Source organism: Zootoca vivipara, chromosome 16 (assembly GCF_963506605.1).
Source record: "Zootoca vivipara chromosome 16, rZooViv1.1, whole genome shotgun sequence".
In the NCBI taxonomy this organism is placed as follows: domain Eukaryota; kingdom Metazoa; phylum Chordata; class Lepidosauria; order Squamata; family Lacertidae; genus Zootoca; species Zootoca vivipara.
In genome coordinates, this window is record NC_083291.1 from 21,440,359 (window position 1) to 21,462,263 (window position 21,905).

General features: G+C 44.0%; 1 protein-coding gene across 2 annotated transcripts in view; it reads right to left on the minus strand.

The window, feature by feature from the left end:
- TNKS (tankyrase) overlaps positions 1 to 13,397 on the minus strand; it is a 75,456-nt gene extending 62,059 nt beyond the window's left edge. For both annotated transcript variants that reach the window (XM_035140372.2, XM_035140373.2), the window contains exons 1-3: positions 12,797 to 13,397; positions 5,194 to 5,418; positions 2,966 to 3,061 (exon numbers count right to left, since the gene is read on the minus strand). In XM_035140372.2, the coding sequence (XP_034996263.1) occupies positions 2,966 to 3,061; positions 5,194 to 5,418; positions 12,797 to 13,352 (877 nt within the window). In that variant the 5' untranslated portion in view covers positions 13,353 to 13,397. The remainder of the gene's footprint in view (positions 1 to 2,965; positions 3,062 to 5,193; positions 5,419 to 12,796) is intronic.
- Positions 13,398 to 21,905: the final 8,508 nt, after the last annotated feature.

Here is a 21,905-nt window from a genome sequence, read left to right on the forward strand (position 1 = left end):
GTTACTGGGTAATGTATAAATTTGAGGAATAAATTAAGATTAGCTATACTGTAGAAGATGGGGCAAATGTAGGGAAACCAAAATCATTTGGAATGAAATCTGTTGGGAAATTAATTGGGGGTAAATACACTGAAGAGGAATGATTTGGGATCATCTGGGTTGGGGTGCATGTTAATTAAATAATTTATGTGGGGTGATTTGGATGGGAAATTACTTGGCTTGCCTTCTGTGGCATTTAGATTGCAATTTGCTGCTATACAAATAATTTAGCATATGCTAATGTGTGCCTATGGACCAGTGCCCTTAATCTTTTTAAGTACCTAGCAACGTGCTTTCTTGGGAACATTTGCTTTTCTTTTTCCTTTGTTATAAGCTGATGAATGCACGTTTTCTTTCTCCTGTGAACAGATGTAGTATTAAAAATTCACATTATCAGGATTTTCATTTTGATTTGCCAAAACATAAACTCCTTCATTAAAAACAGATAAAAAGACTGAGAGGGAAGTTAAACTGAAGGGTGATATAATTAACAGCACAAAAACACTTAAATCTGAAAATAGTGCAGGTCTATACCTTTCACAGCAGATTCTCTCTCACACCAGCATCACAAAAGCTAGGAATAAGGCAGTGTCGGTTAGCGGCACACTGCTTCAGTGAGATCTCCAGGTATTACTCTCAGAATAAATGACTGGGAAAGATCTGCCTGAGGTCCCAAGTAGAGACTTGACTCAAGGCAAGGTGGAGTATTGACTTAACTTCTATGTAACTCTTTAGGGTTTATATGAATCTTGAGTCTTCCAAACGTAGTATCAGAGGCCTCAGTGGCTTGAGTTCCATGTATTCTTTCACCTGGATGTGTGATGAGTGAGTTCTTAGCCTTTTCTGTACCCCAGCACATTATAGGGGTCACTTGGAAGACCAATTTAACTGGACATCTAAATGCCTCACCTTATCGTAAGGATAAAAATAATAGCCCAATGGATTGCTAGCTGCCACTACCTGCCGAATTTAGTACAGTACGACTCTACCATAGCTTAGCTAAAAGGTCAGAGCAAGGATGTGAATTGAGATGCTACAGGAGGTTGTTCATAATCCCCTTTGATCAAATCATATCAACTGTACTTTAAATAATTTGATTTCTTAACAAAACATACAGAATTCATTATTGCAGTCTATTTAAATAAATAATAGGAAATTGTTTTAACTTCTGGAATTTCCCTAACAACTGACATAGGCTGATGACTTCTCTTACATGCTATGTGCACTAGCTGAGCCTCAAATCAGCAATCTCTCTACCTTCCTGGCAGATGAGCAGCATCAGACTGAAGAACTCACTAGCTGCAGCTGAAGACATGGGATCTGACTATGCAATTATAGAACTTTGCCTGTGAAGTTGACACAGTGGCCTAAACTGTGTTGGAATGTTGGCTTGTGTGAAACAAAAGTCAACCCTCATTGCCTACTCGGGAACATAGAAGGCAGGAAGAAACATTGGGGTCTTGGATATTTTACCCTCTATTTTTCAAAATGCATTTCTAGGTACCTTGTGGAAAAAAGGGATGTAAACAATTTGCAATATACATATGGAGCAATTCAGCCATATTCCTGACCAATCAACGTTGTTACTCCAGGAATCAACAATAGCACCTTTCTTTTAACAAACAGTAAATGCTAACAAAAGTACAGTAACTGATATGTTTCTAGTTGCAACCCAAATTGTTGGCCTGATGTATTTGTGCCATATCAATATAATGAAGATGTGGTGCCAAAAACAAACACACACTCTGGTTAAGCACTCAGTCTTAAAAAATTACAGGCTACAGAGTTAAGTTGTCAGATCCAAAGTGCAGAGAACGTTTTTCAGAAGCCATAAGGTGCTGACAAATAATGAACACATGGCTATCTTACTTAAAGCACTAACCAAGCGTATCAGTTCTAGCAGAGCAGAATAGAAAATTTTCTCCAAGGAATGACAAAAACTTACTAAATTATTTGGTTTCATTAAGAAACATTTTTTTATTATCCATAGGAGTATTTCACCTGCTCGAACTGCATGGGTCCCAGGTGCTCAGTTTCACATCCTTGCTGCAGAAGATTTTGGTGGGAGCTGGTGTAACACCCTAAAGGGCAAGCGCAAGAAATGCTGCCTTAAATAATCTCGGTTCCATATGGACTCCTTGTAATTTCTGTTCCTATACTCAATTTGAGCATGATTTTAGTTTGAGAGTTATGAAAGTCTTTCAGAGCTGTAAAGTGGGATATATATATATATATATAAGTATTCTTTAAAAAAATAATTAATCATTCTGATGAGAAAAGTCATCAGGGATTCACATAATTTGCAGACTCAAAACTCTTCTTTCCATAATAATTCTAGCAAGCTACTGTGTCATCCTCACGTAAATAAAAAAATCATCCCTCATTTCTATTCCCCATGAGTCTCAAATGACTTCCCTTTTGCTTGCAAGTGAATAAAGAAACAGAGATGAGAAAATAAACTACAGTATATTCCTAACATTTCACTCAGTACTCTGTCCTTTACAGCCTCAAAATGTGAGACTCTCTCAAGAAAGACAGTGACATCATGATATGCATATTTGGCCGTTGTTGCTACTTTCTCTTTAATTCTACAAATGATCATCAGTTCCTTTCTGCATATGTTGTAAAGGATTGAAATGGTTTATAGTAAATGATGTAAATATATAGAAAAACGATATCGGTATCACTACAGTTAAACCAAAATACATTAACTGCAAGTTAGTTGTAGAGTGTCGCAAGGAAGGAAGCACAACAAGCAACTTTATGAAATAAATAATATTTATAACATTTGGTCCTCACTAAGTACTACAATGAAATCTGTAAACATACCATGTACATTTGTGCTGTTTTGTAGTAGAAAAATTAGGGAGTAGTTTAAGAGACTGATTACACACGGTAAGGTAAAAAGAACCCGGATACTTCTCACCTGTAAGTACAGCTTTTGCAGAGGGATCTGCAAGATCCAAGGCCGACTTCCCATCTGTGTTTCGAATATTTGGATCAGCTCCATGTTGCAGTAGCACTGTGCAAAGAAGGAGGAAAGCACTGAAAACTGACTTGCAGAATGAATACATTGGCCATAAATAGTCCCAGTAACCATATATTAAAAAGGTAAAGGTACCCCTAACCATTAGGTCCAGTCGCAGACGACTCTGGGGTTGCAGCGCTCATCTCGCTCTATAGGCCGAGGGAGCCGGCGTTTGTCCACAGACAGCTTCCGGGTCATGTGGCTAGCATGACTAAGCCGCTTCTGGCGAACCAGAGCAGCACACGGAAACGGCGTTTACCTTCCCACCGGAGCGGTACCTATTTAGCTACTTGCACTTGACGTGGTTTCGAACTGCTAGGTTGGCAGGAGCAGGGACCGAGCAACGGGAACTCACCCCGTCGCGGGGATTCGAACCACCGACCTTCCAATCGGCAAGCCCTAGGCTCAGTGGTTTAGACCACAGCGCCACCCGCGTCCCATATAATATATTACACACACACAAACACAAGGCCACAATCATGAGAGCATCTCCCCCTCCATTTTCACATTTCAATTGACTTTGAAACATATTTCAAAAGTATCTTATCAAGGGAGGGGAGGGGGGCAGTTGTTGCTCAAAGAAAAAAGCAGTCCCATTTGGCCCATGGAGTTAGCCACGCAGTTCCTGAACATCAAGTATAGTTGTCTTACATAGATTTGCAGTGCTATCTTATACATGTCTACTCAGACACAAGTCTCATTGAGTTCAACAGGCCTAGCTACTGGAAAAGAGTTCACAGAATTGCATCCCTAGTTATCTTTTTTCCAGAAGGCTAGCAAGCTACAAAGCTTTACCAGACAATTATTAGACTGTAAATCTGCAAAGGCTATACATAGCATAGTGTGGTGGTAGCATAGCAATAACAATAAGTTGTCTGTCTTTGGATTATTAATAATGCTGACTTTTGTTCAGCTCAGTTTTTCATATACTAGCTATTACACTCCTTTACAGATGAAAGCATGAAACTAAAGCAATAAACTGAAGTATTCTGCAGTATTTTACACTAGCAGGCAGCCATGTATATTTCTTTTTCTTTCAAAATGAATTCCAGATAATTAAGACTCATGCTTGCTTTTCCTTTTTTCTCCCTTATTCTTTAGGGTGGATTAATAATTTATCTGACCAAAATCCTTCTTTTTTTAAAAAAAATAGAAATTTGTTGATATAAACCAATACAAAAATACCTTAAAAGTGATACGTGTCATTAAAAGTGACCTGAATACAAATGCATGCAGAAATAGAAAAAATAAAACGATAAATGCAATGGGAAGGAAAACTTGTAAACAATTGAGAATTCAATACCACATTCAACTACCACATATTTAAAAAAGGGGTGTGTGTGAGAGAGAGAGGCAATTCAGCTCTCAATAAAGCCTCTCCACATTTATCTGCAGGGGGTTTAGTGGGCTGTTCGACAGAGTTAACATAGGAAAAAACTTATACCATGTCAAATAAAAAAGATATGTTTTTTAAAGAACACTTAAGGACTCTCTATTTATGTGTCAGATATTCTGATCTTTCGCTAGCCACTCCTCTCAGGAAGGAGATGATTTGGACTTCCAACAGGAGGCCACTAACAATCTGGCTGCAGCAAGAAAGATAAACACAAGAGGTTTATGCATGATCTGGGGATAATACCTGTGAGCTGATAATGGAGATATAATCAGAATCCTTCATCAAAAAACAAAGAACCAAGGAAGTTAATGACCAGCCAAAATGAAGATTGTATCAGTTACCGGTAACTTTTCTGTATAGTACATAATAAATTGCTGGAAAATATAGAGGAACTGATGCGAAGAGGCCTTTTCAGATATTTTGTAGCACCTGAATATTTTTGCTTTGGTATCAGTATTATTGTTACAAGTGACTGTATTTACTTGATTCTAATGCTCACCTTTTTGGGCCGAATTAAGTTGCAAAAATTGATGTGCGCATTAGATTTGACGACGCATTTACATTCGCCAGCAAATACTTTTTTTGGTTTCAAGGTTCTGAAAATTCAGGTGTGCGTTAGATTTGATGGCGCATTAGACTTGAGTAAATACGGTAGTAACTATGGGCCCATAAGATATAATACTATTGAAAACCGCTGAAAAAAGAATTTTTTAAAAAATGATGCACTTACCAATACACACATCTATCTTGCCTTTGATAGCAGCTTCATGCAGAGGAGTATAGTTCCAGTTGTCTCTGGCATTTGGATCTGCACCCTGACACAGCAACAGGCTGACTACCTCAGCATGACCGAATGAACAGGCATTATGAAGAGGTATCAATCCACCATCATCACGAGCATGGACATTGGCTCCTGTCTGTAGTAAGTGTTCCACTACATCCTTTCTTCCAAAACCTGCAAAAAAAAAATAATTTTAAATGTTAAAATATACAAACATTTAGAACAAATAAATATTAGTCCACCTAGTACATTGTGCAAACTAAGACTTAGATTGCATTCATGAATATTACTATCTTGCTAATTTCATGTAGTTTAGGGTAGCTCCTTCCTACCTGCATGTACCAACAGAAGACCAAATCACAATAGTAAATACATTTTTCCATTGGCATCTGTGTATTTGGTGGTGGTTTTCAAGACGTAACCACAGGGAGTCCCAATCTGGACTAGGATCACACAACACGTGGACAGGGATTCAATCCTTTCCTCTACTGAAACAGCCCCAATTAAATCCCTGATAAAACTGCCATTTTAGCAAGTTCTTCTTCCTATCAGTCTAAATAACAAAAATGTTATCTTATCAATGCAGCACTGGTATAAGCAATGGTGTAGCTAGCTCTCCGTCTCCTCCCCCTCAGCTGTAGGGCGGCTGAGGGAAAGGCAGTAGGCAGGCGCAAGTCCCACGCTGCCGTTTTAGGTAACGCAGAACCAGCAGGCACCTAAGCTACCACGTCACTCCTAAAAAGTTTCGGGAGTCCAATTTTTTATTTTTAACTCATTATGTCACACACACACCTCAGTGATGACACCCGGGGCGAGTCTGCACCCCCCCTTCCTCCACCACTGGGTATAAGAGGGCACTGAAAAAGTACTGTTCCAAGGCACACCTTTGAGTCATATGAGTAATTATTTTAGTGCAGGCGAGGACAGACACAGAACTGAATAGCCTAAAATACCATGCCATCAGGGATAACAATGCTCAAGAAAATGGGGCATCTAGAATGATCTTTTGGGCAGCAAACACAAGACCCCTGCTTAAGAGTCCTGTGAAATGCTTAATATATTTGCTTCTCTATTTCTATATAGCAAAATTCTTCTGCAGATGGTGCAGTTCTTTTAGTATTCTCCAATGGGATCCGGGTGACCTATTGACCATAGTGCTGGAAAATTGCGTCAGCCTCCCATACACAACCAAACTTAATGATGAGACTAGTACCTTCTTCTTTGAGTATGCCCAGTGTTGTTTATGAGGCTGAGGATTTCTTTGTATCTGAGATTATGAGCAAGTAGCATCACTTACTGCATAATCTCAGCCTGAGGACGAAACCATAATTATAAACCATTAGTTCTTACACTAGAAAATTTAACAACAACAAAAAACCCTATGAGATATGTGGAGTACTATTGTTCTCTTCTCACAGTTCACCACTTTTTTTATAAAAAAAAAAGGATAAAGAGACCCCTTTATTTCCAGACTCATCTCTTGAAGGTTTTTCATTCAGCAGTTGCTCCAGTTGCTATTATGTGCACCTGTAATCTGACTTCATCATTTCTGAACACAATTGACTAAGGATGGGTATTGTAACCCAAATGAGACAGCGCTAACAGCTTTAATAATGGCACTTTTACTTGCCTCTATTTCTACAACACCCCAAAATGAAATCTGCCTACTCTGTAGTTATGAGCTCCACATTTCTCTGCCTTTCAGGGTTGAAACCCCAGAACATATACCAAACTAGCTACTAATTGCCAAGAGCACAGGATTAAATTATCTAGTACTGGATTTGACTAAGATTTTTATTTGCAAATTGCCCTAGTCCAGAAGCTCTTGGTGGCTTACGATGGCATTTATGTAGACTGTGGAAATAATGCAGAATTGGTAAGAATATTTGTTCTTGGTGCTGCACTTGATTTAATTTTTTTTTTACATAACAGTGATCAAGCTTGCTAGGCCAATACAGTCATACCTCGGGTTGAGCACACTGCAGGTTGCGTACTTTCAGGTTGTGTACTCGTCGGACCCAGAAGCATTCTGCACGTTTCACACATGCACAGAAGCGCTCTATCAGCGCTTCGCGCGTGCGCTAAAACACCGCTCGGGTTAAGTACTTTTCGGGGTGCGAACGGCACCCCGGAACGGATTGGGTACTCAACCCGAGGTACCACTGTACTGAATTTATTGCATAGGGTAACAAGGTCTAGGGTTCATAGTCTGGGTGCCCAATCCTGTATTTTGAGTCAACCTGTAATTTTAGTGTACCAGACATGTTCAGCTTCCTTAGTTATTGGTCAATGAAGCCATATATCTTAAACTGCCGAAAAGTTACTGATTGGGATTGTCTAGTTTTGGCACCTGCATATAAAGGAGACAAACAATTTTCCAGTTTTATTCCTTTGGTACCCAACGATCATGATTTTCATAATACTGCACTGGTTTTGATGGTGCACTGAAGAGAAATGTTTAAGTCATCCACCGAGGCCCACACTCATTTTCAAAGGGTCCATGACAAGTTTGAAAACTGCTGTCCTAGACAAAGGTCTGACTCTAAACAAAATCATTTTTAAATAGCAACTACAAATAGTGAGAAGTGTGCATGCACATGAAAGCTCATACCAATGACAAACTTAGTTGGTCTCTAAGCTGCTACAGGAAGGATTTTTTAAATTTTGTTTCAACTACATCAGACCAACACAACTACCTACCTGTAACTACAAATAGTGAGTAAAACTGTACCTACTTACAAAAAAATAAGTAATGCAAGCAGAAATATGAATTTGATTTGGAAAAAACAGACATCACATATAACCTAATAAACAGTAGTTTCCAATTCTTGTCAAGATTGTTTGTGAGTTCCAAAACAGAAGGTGACAAAAAGGATGCCTTTCAGGAATTCTTAAATTTGATAACTAGTGTGGGATTAGGGCCACCTATGTTTGGGAGAAACCTACTTGAAAGAAGGAATAGCTATTTTTGGAAAAGAAAAACTTGTTTACTCCTCATATTGTTCAGCTGCTAGACTGAGCTACAAGAAGTTTTGTTCAGAGAATAGGAAAAAGGAAAATTGGCCTACCAGAAGACAGTCATCCGTATAGTGCAGGAGACACTACATTCCCCCCCCCAAAAAAAAATCTTCTTCAAATTGCTCGGGGCAGTGCTCATGCTTTCCTCCCCCCCATTTTATCTCACAACCACCCCATGAGGTAGAATAAGCCGAGAGGGCCAGCCAGTGAGCCTCATGGCTAAGTAGAGATTTGAACATATGTCTCCTTGAAGAGAAGGGACCTGCACCAGGGATGGGGAACTTCTAATCTATAAGGTGGATGCAGTCATATGTTTAATCTCAACCATCCTCTAAGCATTTCTAGGGAGCCACTTCCTTCCAAAAAGGGCCAGAGAGTACAGCAACCAATTGAGTGCTGCTACTGGAAAGTGCTCCAAGATTCCCCCCTCACCTGTCTTTCCTGCTCCAACAGAAGTACTAATTCATAGAAGGAGCGGGTGTGTGTCTTCACTGGCCCCCCTCTCTAAGAGTGGTAGTTATATTGTTTAGGTTAATCACTTGATCCCCACCTGAGAAGCTGAGCAAAACCCCAGTATTATCTCCAAGCCATTACAATATATGAACCTATGATACTTATATGATACAGTGGTACCTCTGGATACGTACCTGATCCGTTCCGGGGTGCCATTCGCACCCCGAAAAGTACGTATCCAGAGTGGTGATAGAGCGTGTGTGCGAAGCGCCAATAGAGCACTTCTGCGCATGCGTGAAGCGCACAGAATGCTTTTGCACATGTGTGCACGGCAGAACCTGGAAGTAAACACTTCCAGGTCCGCAACCTGAGGTATGAATGTATAAGAGACTAGAATACAGTTAATTACCTGCCTATGAGACGTGGGTGGCACTGTGGGTTAAACCACAGAGCCTAGGGCTTGCTGATCAGAAGGTTGGCGGTTCGAATCCCCGCGATGGGGTGAGCTCCCTTTGCTCAGTCCCAGCTCCTGCCAACCTAGCAGTTCGAAAGCACGTCAAAGTGCAAGTACCGTACCACTACAGCGGGAAGGTAAACGGCGTTTCCGTGCGCTGCTCTGGTTCGCCAGAAGCGGCTTTGTCATGCTGGCCACATGACCTGGAAGCTGCACGCCGGCTCCCTCGGCCAATAACGCAGGATGAGCACCGCAACCCCAGAGTCGGTCACAACTGGACCTAATGGTCAGGGGTCCCTTTACTTTTAATTACCTGACTAATAGTTGTGTAAAGGTAAAGGGACCCCTGACCGTTAGGTCCAGTCGCGGACAACTCTGGAGTTGCGGCACTCATCTCACTTTACTGGCTGAGGGAGCAGCGGCATAGCTACCCGCCTGGCTGCCCAGGGCGGCAAACCCGAAGGGTTCCGTTGTGCGCATGCGTTGCGCGTCATGACGCGCAGCGCGCACAGGAGGTGCTACGGCAAACCCCGCAAGCAAGCCGCGGAGTGAGGTTGCATCAGGGCTTCTCCTTCATGGCAGCGGCCGCGTCGCGCAGCAGCGGCCGTCGGAGGTGGTCAGCCCCGTCCAGCCTGCTGCCCGGGGCGGCGCACCCCCCTATTACTACGCCACTGCGAGGGAGCCAGTGTTTGTCTGCAGGCAGCTTCCGGGTCATCTGGCCAGCATGACTAAGCCACTTCTGGCGAACCAGAGCAGCGCATGGAAATGCTGTTTACCTTTCCGTCGGAGCAGTACCTATTTACAGTATCTACTTGCACTTTGAGGTGCTTTCGAACTGCTAGGTTGGCAGGAGCAGGGACCGAACAATGGGAGCTCACCCTGTCACGGGGATTTGAACCACCGACCTTCTAAACAGCAAGCCCTAGGCTCTGTGGTTTAACCCACAGCCAATTGATGTTTTCCGCAAGGGTCAGTTGCCCCTGGTACTAAAAAAGGCTCCACGAACTTGGTATAAACACACTTGGAAATCCCAAGCTGAGCTCATTAAAGTCAGACACATCCTATTTGTCACCTCAGGAAATCCAATAAATACCAATGGGATCTGCACCAATTTTTTCATGTAACCCTTTTAAACCAACTTTTTGAACACTTTCTTCAGTTGACATAAATCCTTTAAAACCAGAATGCATTATTATCTGGTTGGGTATTAAAGTAAACATTTTATATGAAGTACAGTAAACACCAGATACTGGTCTGATGTCCTCTTGAATCTAAAAGCTACAGTACATAAATTTGGATTGTACTGTATCTAGTGTTAAGTCATTCAGGCTAGACCCTTTGAAATTAATGTACATGACCAATTTAGGTCCATTCATCTCAGTGGATCTACTCTAGATACCAGAGTTGCATACACCTGCCATGTATGATCTAGCTGAGATTCCTGCTTTGCAGGGGTTGGACTAGATGACCCTCAGGGTCCCTTTCAAAAATACTTTTGAGAAAAGAGAATCATTAGTTCTGTACTTATTAGGGCCTCTTCATACATTGCATGGCAACAAAAGCTGAAGTTTGCCAACAAGAATACACTAAATTGGGAGGTGCAGATGTGCTGGCTCTCTGAGACAGTTCTCACAATTAGCCTATTTATTTATTGAATTTCTATACTGCCCTATACCCGCAAGTCTCAGGGAGATTCACAGGATAAAATCAGAATATAAAACCACGAAGTAAATAATCATAATAAAACAACAACAACCCAATAACCCCCCTTCCACAATTAACTGTTCATGTGAACAAATTTATTTTTCAGTGGTGGCCTTTTGATTTGTAGAATGATCTCCCCAGTGCATTCTAAAATGATGCTCATCAGCATTTAGTGGGGGTGGGGTGGGACTTCTTGTTCCTATTGTGTTGTAAGATGAGCATTTTAGGAATTTTGTATTGCACATAATTTGCTAGATTTTTGGCTTTTAATTTATTTATTCCTTATTTTATCTTGTTAAGTAACTTTGAGACTTTTTTGCTACAAAGTGACTAATGTAATAAATAATATTATGTTATATAATATTTGCATGAATAGGCCGATAAAGTAACTCATGCAAACTCTCCCTCCGTATTCCGCAAACTCAATAAATCACACTGTACATTTGTAGACAAGAGCAGCAATCTCACACAAGTTTCTCATGCCACCACTAAAGTGCTCACACAGAGTGTACAACTCATGGCAGCAGTTATCTGCAGAGAAAAATAACAGATTCCAATTCACAAAAACCAGTCTAAGGTATCATTAAAACCTCAACCACAGAATGCAGTGGTAGCCAACGTGGGGCCCTCCAGATATTTTTGGACTACAACCTCCATCATCCCTGACCGATGGAAAAGCAGGCTGGGGCTGATGGGAACTGGAGTCCAGCAATATCTTGAGGATAACGCATTCACTATTCCTGTGCTAAAACCCGTACCAACAGAATACAACTGATTGCTTCATCAACATTTTACGGTGTACACCTGAAATATTAATAGGAGTAGTGTTGCAACATGTGAAGTGGCCCTTAGAAGCATCTGATGTTTCACCTTAAATTGACACCAAGGGCCTATGGACCTCTACACCTTTGTCCTTTAAGAGGTGGCGAATGAAGAACTTAAAAAGCTCATGACCATTCACCTCTCCAAGGTGGCTTAGTTATAGCAGGCCCACAGTCAGAGAACTTTCAAGGCCTTCTTGTCTTCCCTCATCACCCCTGCTGTAAGTCCAATATTAGCAGAGAGAGAACGAACAGGTGGGCATTCCTTCTGGGCAGCTAAGTAATCACCAATTCTCCCTGCTATTCCTTTGGGGGGGGGGGAGACTGGGCAGAGGCAGCACTTCCCTGAAGGGGTTCGTTCCTCCCTGCTGGACTGCCCAAACAGAGCAGGAGGAGGCAGCAGCAACTCCTCCCCTTGCTTAATTACTTATATACTAGGCCCCATCCTCCAGAGACTGCCACCCACAGAAAAGGGGAAAGTGAGTGAAAAAGAGCAGGGGGGTGGATGGCTGCCCCAGGGAGGCAGCAACCACCACCTCCTGCCCCTCGGTTCAGTTGCACATTTCCCCCCAGTAGGGAAGTGGGAATCTGTGTCAGAGGGCCCGATTCTCCCAGTTGGGAAGGGCAACTACCACCTCCATGCCCCTGTGGGGGGGGGGGGGGACACACACACATACAGGATAGGTGCGCGATTGCTGCGCAGCCCTCGGAATCTGGCCTGGAGGAGCTGTTGATCCAGACACTACAAGCAGAGTGGACCACAACAAGCAGGGCGGAGGCCCATCTACCCTCCCACCCACCAGCAGGAAGCCAGCCGCCAGGGTGTCAAATTATAAACAGCCTCTCCGCTTCTGATCTGTGCGGAAGGAGCATCCCTTTGAGAAAGTAAAGAGCCTTTCTGCCTCTTCTGCAACTATGTTCAACCTCGTGCAGATTCTGGGGAAGTGAAATATTGGGGTGCAATGGCATTCCCTTCTCCGATTAAGCACACTTCAGCATTACAAGGGGGTGGTTCCCCGCAAGCATCAGAGGACCCTCTCGGGGCAACGCGCCCCAGGCAGCTACCCGGCCCGCCTCGCCCCACCCCCGGCGACCCCCTCACCTGCCGCGAAGTGCAACGGGGTGGATTTCCTCCCTGCCATATCCTTGGCGTTGACGTTGGTGGCATCCACCAGGCGCCGAACGCGGGTCACGTCCCCATTGCGGCAGGCCTCGAGCAGCTCCCGGAAAGTGCCGCTTCCCACGGGCGCAGAGGGCGGCTGCAGAGGAGGGGCAGGCGGGTCGGGGCTCTCGGCGGCGGCCGGGCTGGAAGCGGCCGAGGACGACGACGACGAGCCGGAGCTGCTGCTGCTGCTACTGCTGCTGCTGCTGTTGGCGGCGCTGCTGGCGCCGGAGCCCGGAGGAGGAGGAGGCCCGGCGGCCTCGCAGACGCTCTCCGGAGAGAAAGGCCTCTCCGCCGCCGTCGCCGCCTCCCGGCCGCTGCTCCCGTGAGCCTCCCCCTCGGGTCCGGCTAGGCTGGGCCTCTGCTGAGGGGAAGCTCCGAGGGGGGGAAGGCTGGGGCTCTGCGGCGGCGACGCGGGAGTCGCAGCCGGGTGGTGAGGAGGGAGGTGATGCTGCTGCTGCTGTTGGGAGCGACGCGACGACGATGCCGCCGCCATTTCCCAGCTCTTAAGAGCGGCCCGGTCCTGTCACTGCGGCAACGGCGACGGAGCGCCCGCCCTCGCTTCCGCCTCCTCGCAGCCAATCAGCGCCCAGGCTGGGGGACGTGACGTCACGCGTTGGGATGGCTACGGAAGGGCGTAGGGAACTGGTTCCCTGAGCGGGGCCTAAAAGTGACCCAGGTCTTGCCTGCTGAACAGGGAAGTGTGCATGCACGCGAAAGCTCATACCAAAATAAAAACTTAGTTGGTCTTTAAGGTGCTACTGAAGGATTTTTTTATTTATTTTGTTCCAAGAAAACATACAGACAGGACTTAGGACTCTCTTCTTTGTTCTCTTTCCTACACATTCAGATGACATCAGAAGGGTCTCCCGCTATCCATTTCACCTGTACTTAGCCAATTCTTTAGTTATGCAAAGTCTCGTTCTCACAAAAAAGGGGTATCTGCTAGATTAAGCTCGCCCAGCTGGTTTGACCTCGTTTTATCGGCCACTTCTATAGGAAGGGCTATAAAATCAGAGGCCTGGAGGGGATGCCGGAAACCTATTTAGTCCAATTCCAAACTTAATTAATTTACAACAAGATAACTGCAATCTCAACTTCAGCACATGCAGTCTTGAGAGTTTTCCTGCCTGCTTGAATTATTTTGCCTTTAAAGCTGGGATTCTCTTTGTTCCTGTGGATGTTTACTATCCAAGTTTCATTAGTGTGTGACCCAGAAATTCTGGATGCCGAAGTTTTGTGTTAGTTTTGTGCTGCAAACCCTGTGTTTCGTGCCGCCCCCCCAAATCGAATAACTGACAACAGCAAATCGAGGTCACCAGTTAATGCCAATAAAGCCAACCTTGTCTAATTGACTCCAAAAAGGCGCCAAAGTTTTGTGCTAGTCTTCTGCAGTTTTTGCTGCAAACCTCATGTTTTGTGCTGCTCTCCGAAATGAGTAATTTACACTTCCTATGAGAAAAAAAACTGCTCCCTTTCCCTTTTGGGATATTTCAGAGTCCAAATAGAGTCCTTTAGTGGGTTCTCTGTCAGTATGAGAAAAATAACAAAGGCCAACCAGAGCCTTGGTATAATGAGAAGTAAAGCGGCTAGTAAGCCTGACCTTTATTGAAGGAAAATAAACTGTTGCAACAGGGTCCCCACTCACCACAAGCAGAAGGGAGGGGAACCCTGAACAATGGGGCGCAAGCCCTTATATAGACTATTGAAGTTGCCCACCCTGTAGCCCAAGACCATACCCCCCAAAAAAAATCATACATGCATCACAGAAGGAGGTGGTATACAGCAGAAATCCTGTCTGCCAGGATAGCTGATAATTGTCACTGATTGCATTACCTGGGCAGTTTAGCCATTCTTTTGTGATGGTTAACGCTTTAGTTCCTGACTCCAGGTCACAGGCTCCCCGTATTCATACACAAATAATGCCCTTAAGACAGGATTTACAATCAAAAAGACAATGGGAAGGCTTTCCCCATTTGCCTCCCTTATATTTGAGGTCATTGGGAGAGTCAAAATGTCTTAAGGATTGCTCTCCCATACTATTTCAGCCTTATGATTCATATATTTAGATATGTGTGCATTTATGAATAAAAAAGGTAAAAATAAAGGACCCCTGGACAGTTAAGTCCGGTCAAAGGCGACTATGGGGTTGCGGTGCTCATCTCGCTTTCAGGCCAAGAGAGCCAGCGTTTGTCCACAGACAGCTTTCCAGGTCATGTGGCCAGCATGACTAAACCGCTTCTGACGCAACGGAATACCGTGATGGAAACCAGAGCGCATGGAAACCGCCACAGTGATACCTAATTATCTACTTGCACTGGTGTGGTTTTGAACTGCTAAGTTGGCAAGAGCTGGGACACGCCATCACGGGGATTCGAACCGCCGACCTTCTGATCAGCAAGCCCAAGAGGCTCAGTGGTTTAGACCACAGCGCCACCTGTGTCGCATTTATGAATATTCTTTATTTGAGACCTTAAAATTCTTATAACACACTCAAACAGGGGTCACAAGTAAATGGCCAAACCTCCCACTTTGTCCAACTGATTGCAAACTGGTGCCAAAGTAGTGTGCTGGTTTGGTGCCATTTTGAGCTGCAAGCCCCACTTTTTGCACCGCCCCAAAATTGACATTCAAATTGGGGGCCGTCAATATACCCCAAAACCCAATAGTCCGATTGACTGCAAACTGGTGCCAAAGTGGTGTGCTGGTTTAGTGCTGGTTTATGCAGCAAACCTCACTTTCTTTCTTCTTTTGCCACTTAATTTTTTCAAATTTATAACACATCAACACCAAATTAAAGCTAATTTAATATGTTTTTCCCAAAAAAACCTGGCTTCCCAGTCTCTTTCTCATATATTTCCATTTCTTCCCCCTTTTTCATTCTGCTTATTTTACAGATTTATCTCTAATTAACATCCATTTTTAAAAGCAAATTCCTCATCCCTCAGTTGTCCGTTTACCAACGCCTGCATCTATAGAAAACAAAATTATTTGAGAGTGACATTTACAGACTTACTCTGAGGCAGACAGCAGCATAACACAATACCGTACTTGCTGCTCTAACAGTTAAAACTTAACAGGGGGGGGGGGAATGCCTTTAATTTTGCCCAGGAGAGGAATCCCGGCACATCATTTGCAAGGGGAATTGTGTGAGAAATAAAATATTAGTCACCAGGGGGTGTTCTCTACTAGGGAAGGGACAGGCAGAGAATTCCAATGTGCTTTTGGTCTCACTGGAACTCAGAGGTTCCTTGCACCCTGTTCCATCCTGCTGTGTGTACTCTTTATGTGAAATACATGTTTTTCAATGCATACACCAGAAAGAAATTTGTATGCAACTTTTTACATTTAAAAAAAAAATATTGCTAGTGCACAGAAATACATTGCAAAATGTAGAGAAGCGGGGGGTTGTCTTCAGGAGCATAGGGTATAATTAATTAATCAATTCTCTCCCCAACCTGCCCCCTGCCAAATTTGTCTTCCAGACAACCCAGGACTTCCATACACACTGCCCAGGCTTGCACCCTGGGTAGTCACTTTGGTGCTGCTGATGCCGCGGTTTGGCTTCACCTCCCGAGGCACACTCCATTGTCTCTGGAGACAGACATATGCCAACAACAAAGATAAAGGTTCAGCATCCAAAATGGACCAAAAAGGGGTGGGGGGAAATCACAAGATACATTTCAGCCTCACATATTTCAGGCCGTCAACAGGGATCGAAATGCAAAGTTGAAACCAATTGCTGATGATACAAGAAAGATATTACCTTTTTTTCTGTATGCCACAACAGCAGCTAGAATTGTATTAGCAAGGAATTGAAAAAATGAAGATATACCCACGGTGGACGACTGGCAGATGAAGCTGATAGAATTCATGGAACTGTCTGAGCTGACTGGGAGACTCCGGGACCAGGGGGAAGAATCAGTGGAAGAAGATTGGAAGAAATTTAAAGTTTATTTAGAAAAGAATTGTAAGATTAGTAGTCCTTAGCAAAGGATTTGGAAGTAAAAGGAGGTTGTAGAGGAGTGTTAGTCAAGTCTATTATGTATTAAGATTTAAAGGTAAAGGTAAAGGGACCCCTGACCATTAGGTCCAGTCGTGACCGACTCTGGGGTTGCGCGCTCATCTCACATTATTGGCCGAGGGAGCCGGCGTATAGCTTCCAGGTCATGTGGCCAGCATGACAAAGCCACTTCTGGCGAACCAGAGCAGCACACGGAAACGCCGTTTACCTTCCCGCTGTAGCGGTTCCTATTTATCTACTTGCATTTAGACGTGCTTTCGAACTGCTAGGTTGGCAGGAGCTGGGACCGAGCAACGGGAGCTCACCCCGTCGCAGGGATTCGAACCGCTGACCTTCTGATCAGCCAGCCCTAGGCTCAGTGATTTAGACCACAGAGCCACCTGGGTCCCATTAAGATTTAGTTAAGTGTTATCATTGTATTGAATTTTAAGATTTAATTAGAATAGAATTGTATTTTGAGATAAGTTTAAGAGATTTATAGTATTGATAAGTCATTAAGAGTATTAATAGGTTTAGATCATTATTAAAAAGATTGGAATCAAGATTTGGAAAGTACTAAGGAAGTAATATAAAGAAACGTAGTTGGGAGGGAATGGAGAAAGTTGATAAAGATTTATGCTAGAAAATTGATATGTTATCTTTTTCTTATTGTAGTGTTTTTATTTTGTTTTGTTGTGTAATTTGTGTTTTTGTGTGTGTTGTATGTGTCGTTTTATAAAACCAATAAATATATAATGGAAAGAAAGAAAGAAAAAGATACAAGTCTTTCTTTTATCTTTGCTGTCCACAGCCAAGGCCAAAAGTTAATCACGTTACTCAGATAACCACATGGAGGCAGCCTTACTGCATTTACTAGTTAAGTTTATTCATCCTTACTCAGCCAAACCTTTTCCAACAGTAACTTTTTTTGAGCTACAGCTCCGTACACACACAACCACCCACCTTCAGAGCACATTCCCCCTCTTAAAAAGGATTCTGAGCGCTGTTGCTTACTTCCCCCAGAGTTGCAGTTCCCGGCAGCAACCCTTACCAAATACAGTTAAAACTTTGTTAAGGGAGAGGTTTTCAGACTTTCCACCTCCGGGGATCTCTTTCCACAATAGCTTGTCTGCTGAACACATCTGTCAGTGCGTTACAGATTGTCCTGGGGCATATCTGGGAGGGAGGGAGGGAAAAGCATGCTCTGCCCATGCAGGGCACCGTCCAGGATTCTTGGAACGCATGCTGAACCAAGAGCGCATACCCTCACCGATGCCAAATGTTACAGAAGTTCAGTGGAAGCAGGCATGTCATCCTTCAAGAAAGCATGCCTGTCAATAGTGATCTTCTCTTTGAATATCATCTAATACAGTGTTTTTCAACCACTGTTCCGTGGCACACTAGTGTGCCGCGAGATGTTGCCTGGTGTGCCGTGGGAAAAATGGAAAAATTCGATTTATATATAGGCACAGAGTTAATTTTTTTAACATTTTCTAATGGTGGTGTGCCTCGTGATTTTTTTCATGAAACAAGTGTGCCTTTGCCCAAAAAAGGTTGAAAAACACTGATCTAATAAGCCTTGCAAGGTTCCCCAGCAGCACATTGCAGTGGTACCTCAGTACTTAATTGGTTCCAGAAGTCCGTACTTAACCTGAAGCGTACTTAACCTGAAGCAAACTTTCCCATTGAAAGTAATGGAAAGTGGATTAATCCGTTCCACACGATGAAAAACACCCCCTAAAACAGCAATTTAACATGAATTTTACTGTCTATTGAGACCATTGATCCATAAAATGAAGGCAATAATCAATGTACAGTGGTACCTCAGGTTAAGTACTTAATTGGTTCTGGAAGTCCGTACTTAACCTGAAGCGTACTTAACCTGAAGCGAACTTTCCCATTTAAAGTAATGGAAAGTGAATTAATGTTTAGTTAAGATTTGGAAATGTTATGAGTTAATTATAATAGGATGGCAAGAAGGGGAAGTGAAGAATTTTGAAGAAATAAGATGTGATGATATTGTTTTGCATTTTTGTATCTTTTGCTCTCTTTTTTTCGCTCAAATTTTTCGTTTCTCTTTTCCTTTCTCTTTTTTTTCTCTATGTAAAATCCAATAAAAATTATTTTAAAAATAAATAAATAAAGTAATAGAAAGTGGATTAATCCGTTCCAGACGGGTGCGCGGAGTACTTAGCTTGAAAGTACTCAACCTGAAGCGTACTTAACCCAAGGTATGACTGTACTGGAAAACACCACATGTTCTACTCTCCTGCTCTGAATGGATCTTTGTACTAGTGGGGAGGCTGGACTCTTTGTGGACAAGGAAGATGACTGCAGCCACCTCACCTAGCAGTTCTCTCTTCACAGTGCTGTGCCCATCTGGATCTGCAGCCTCATCTCGCCTAGCTGGCTGCACGGACCACCATTCGATGGAAAGAAATAAGACTGTCGCTCAGGGGTCGGCAACCTAAGGCCCATGGGCCACAAGCGACTCCCATGTGCCGCGCTAAACCGGCACGGAACAGAGCGGGGACCGTCTTCCACGGCGCTGGCCGACTTCCCATAGGCTGCATGAAGCTGCGCACGCATCCTCCGTGCCGGAAGGAGCGCCAGAAATAGTGTTTGTGCATGCGTGCGCACATGTGTGTGCACTCCGGCCCACCACAGCGTTTGCGGGACCCTGAACCGGCCCAAGCCACAAAAGCTTTGCTGACCCCTGCTGTAGCTTATAGGAGAGGAGATGAAAGGTGATGAAAGAGAGAGAGAGAGAGAGGCATCGCTTGGACACACGGGCATTTCTTCTGTCCTACACAGCCAGCTTCTGGTGGAACACGTTTTGCAGCTTTTGAGATGATATGGAAAGTTGCCAGGCTTGTTTCCTAGCACAGTTGCAAAAATTGGGGGGGGGAGGGGGTGTGTGCACTTATCACAAGTGATCAGTCTTGCTTTCAAGGTTTCCTCCAATTCTCTGGAATAATAAGCATTATTTGCCTCCAGCAGAAGCGTACATCCACATCACATATGGTCCCAGTTCAAAGGCCACCTTGGCCAGTGGAAAGTACTAGGCGGCCTTTGGCAAGCCTCTGCCCCCCCCCATCTCCACAATTATGTTAAGGAATGTGGGGTCCTCTTCCCGCCCCCCCAGCCTTCCCTTTGTGCTTCAACACTAGTCTTAGGTGCAGAGATTTAACCAGAGAAATCCCACCCCACCCCACACACATTCTCTCCCTCCGTTCCTGGAAAGAGCAGCATCTGCTAGATTTTCTCACTGCAGGCTGTCATTAAAGACTCAGGAGCCACCAGGCCAGTAAGACAAGTGGCAACCTTGCATTGGAATAATAACAGCAACTCAGCTGATAGGACAGCACCTGAAGGAAGTAAAGAGGTGGCAGGGTTGTCAGCGGCATACTCCAACGTTTCTCTGATGAAAAAAGGGGTGTCCTATTCCATAATGATTGTAATACAGTAATAATTTTGTTATTTATACCCCACCCATCCCAGGTGGCGCTGTGGGACCCAGGTGGCGCTGTGGGTTAAACCACAGAGTCTAGGGTTTGCTGATCAGAAGGTCGGCAGTTCGAATCCCTGCAACGGGGTGAGCTCCCGTTGCTCGGTCCCAGCTCCTGCCCACCTAGCAGTTCGAAAGCACATCAAAGTGCAAGTAGATAAATAGGGACCGCTCCGGCGGGAAGGTAAGCGGCATTTCCGTGTGCTGCTCTGGTTTGCCAGAAAGCAGCTTTGTCATGCTGGCCACATGACCCGGAGGCTGTCTGCGGACAAACGCCGGCTCCCTCGGCCAATAACGCGAGATGAGCGCCGCAACCCCAGAGTCGGACACGACTGGACCTAATGGTCAGGGGCCCCTTTACCTTTACCTATTCCATAATGATTGTAATACAGTAATAATTTTGTTATTTATACCCCACCCATCTGACAGGGTTGCCCCAGACACTCTGTCCGGCTTCCAAAATATATAAAAACATAATCAAACATTTAAAAACCTCCCTGCGTGGGGCTGCCTTCATATGTCTTCTAAAGATTGTATAGTTACTTTTCTCCATGGCTCAGGGGGTCACATAACTCCATACCCTCCAACCTTTCTCCGATGAAAATAGGGACGTCCCAAGGGAAAGCGGGACCTTCTGGAATCAAATCAGAAACCAGAACGGCTCCTGTATACTGTTAGAAAATCATATTGGGGGGGTTGCAGGACACCATTACTAATGAACAGAGAGGGGTGACCGAACCTGACAGCTGCAGTTACCCAGAATCCCTCGCAACACCACCTTCTTCACCTCTGCTCCACTCCAGAGACCCACACCCCTCCCGCTCGGATGCAACCCTGCCCTAAGGATCAGCATATGCAAACATCTCCCAACTATGCCATAAACTCACACATTTCCCCTCTCCACCTCCCCTCCGCCCAGAACGAAACAATGTCTCCAGAAGGAAGGGTGGGAAAAGCCGCCCAAATCCAAAGTGACACTTTTCTACTCAAGTTAATAATGCAGCCCATTTTATGCTCTCTTACCATGAACCCTGCCTTTTTATATGTCCCCTTATATGCCTTCTTAGCTTATATGTCTGCTCATTTTATACGTCTTCTTATTATGAAATCCTTATGTGTATCCCTTAATGTAGCCACTAGACGTTCCTTCATTATGTGCCTTCCAATGTCTCTAGGAAAATCTATCCGCTGCCTCAGTATTACAATTGCTGCTTTATATAAGCTAGTATCCCTCTGTATTAGAATTGCTAGTATCTCTCTGTATTAGAATTACTGTTTTATATCTTAGAACTGTATATGTCAGGACTGCTACCTTTTAATTAGAAATCCCTGTATTAGGTATGTTTTCCAGGTATATTTTCTGTATGAACCCTGTATGACCCCAACCCACCTGAACCTTGCCCTACTACCACCATATACCCATTCAAGGACACACGGACAATAGAGGGATTAGCTGGAACAACTTTATTCAAATAAAATGTCATCTTCAACATAGTCCACCCTTCCATGACCTGGAGGAAAACACCTGCCGGGCGGAC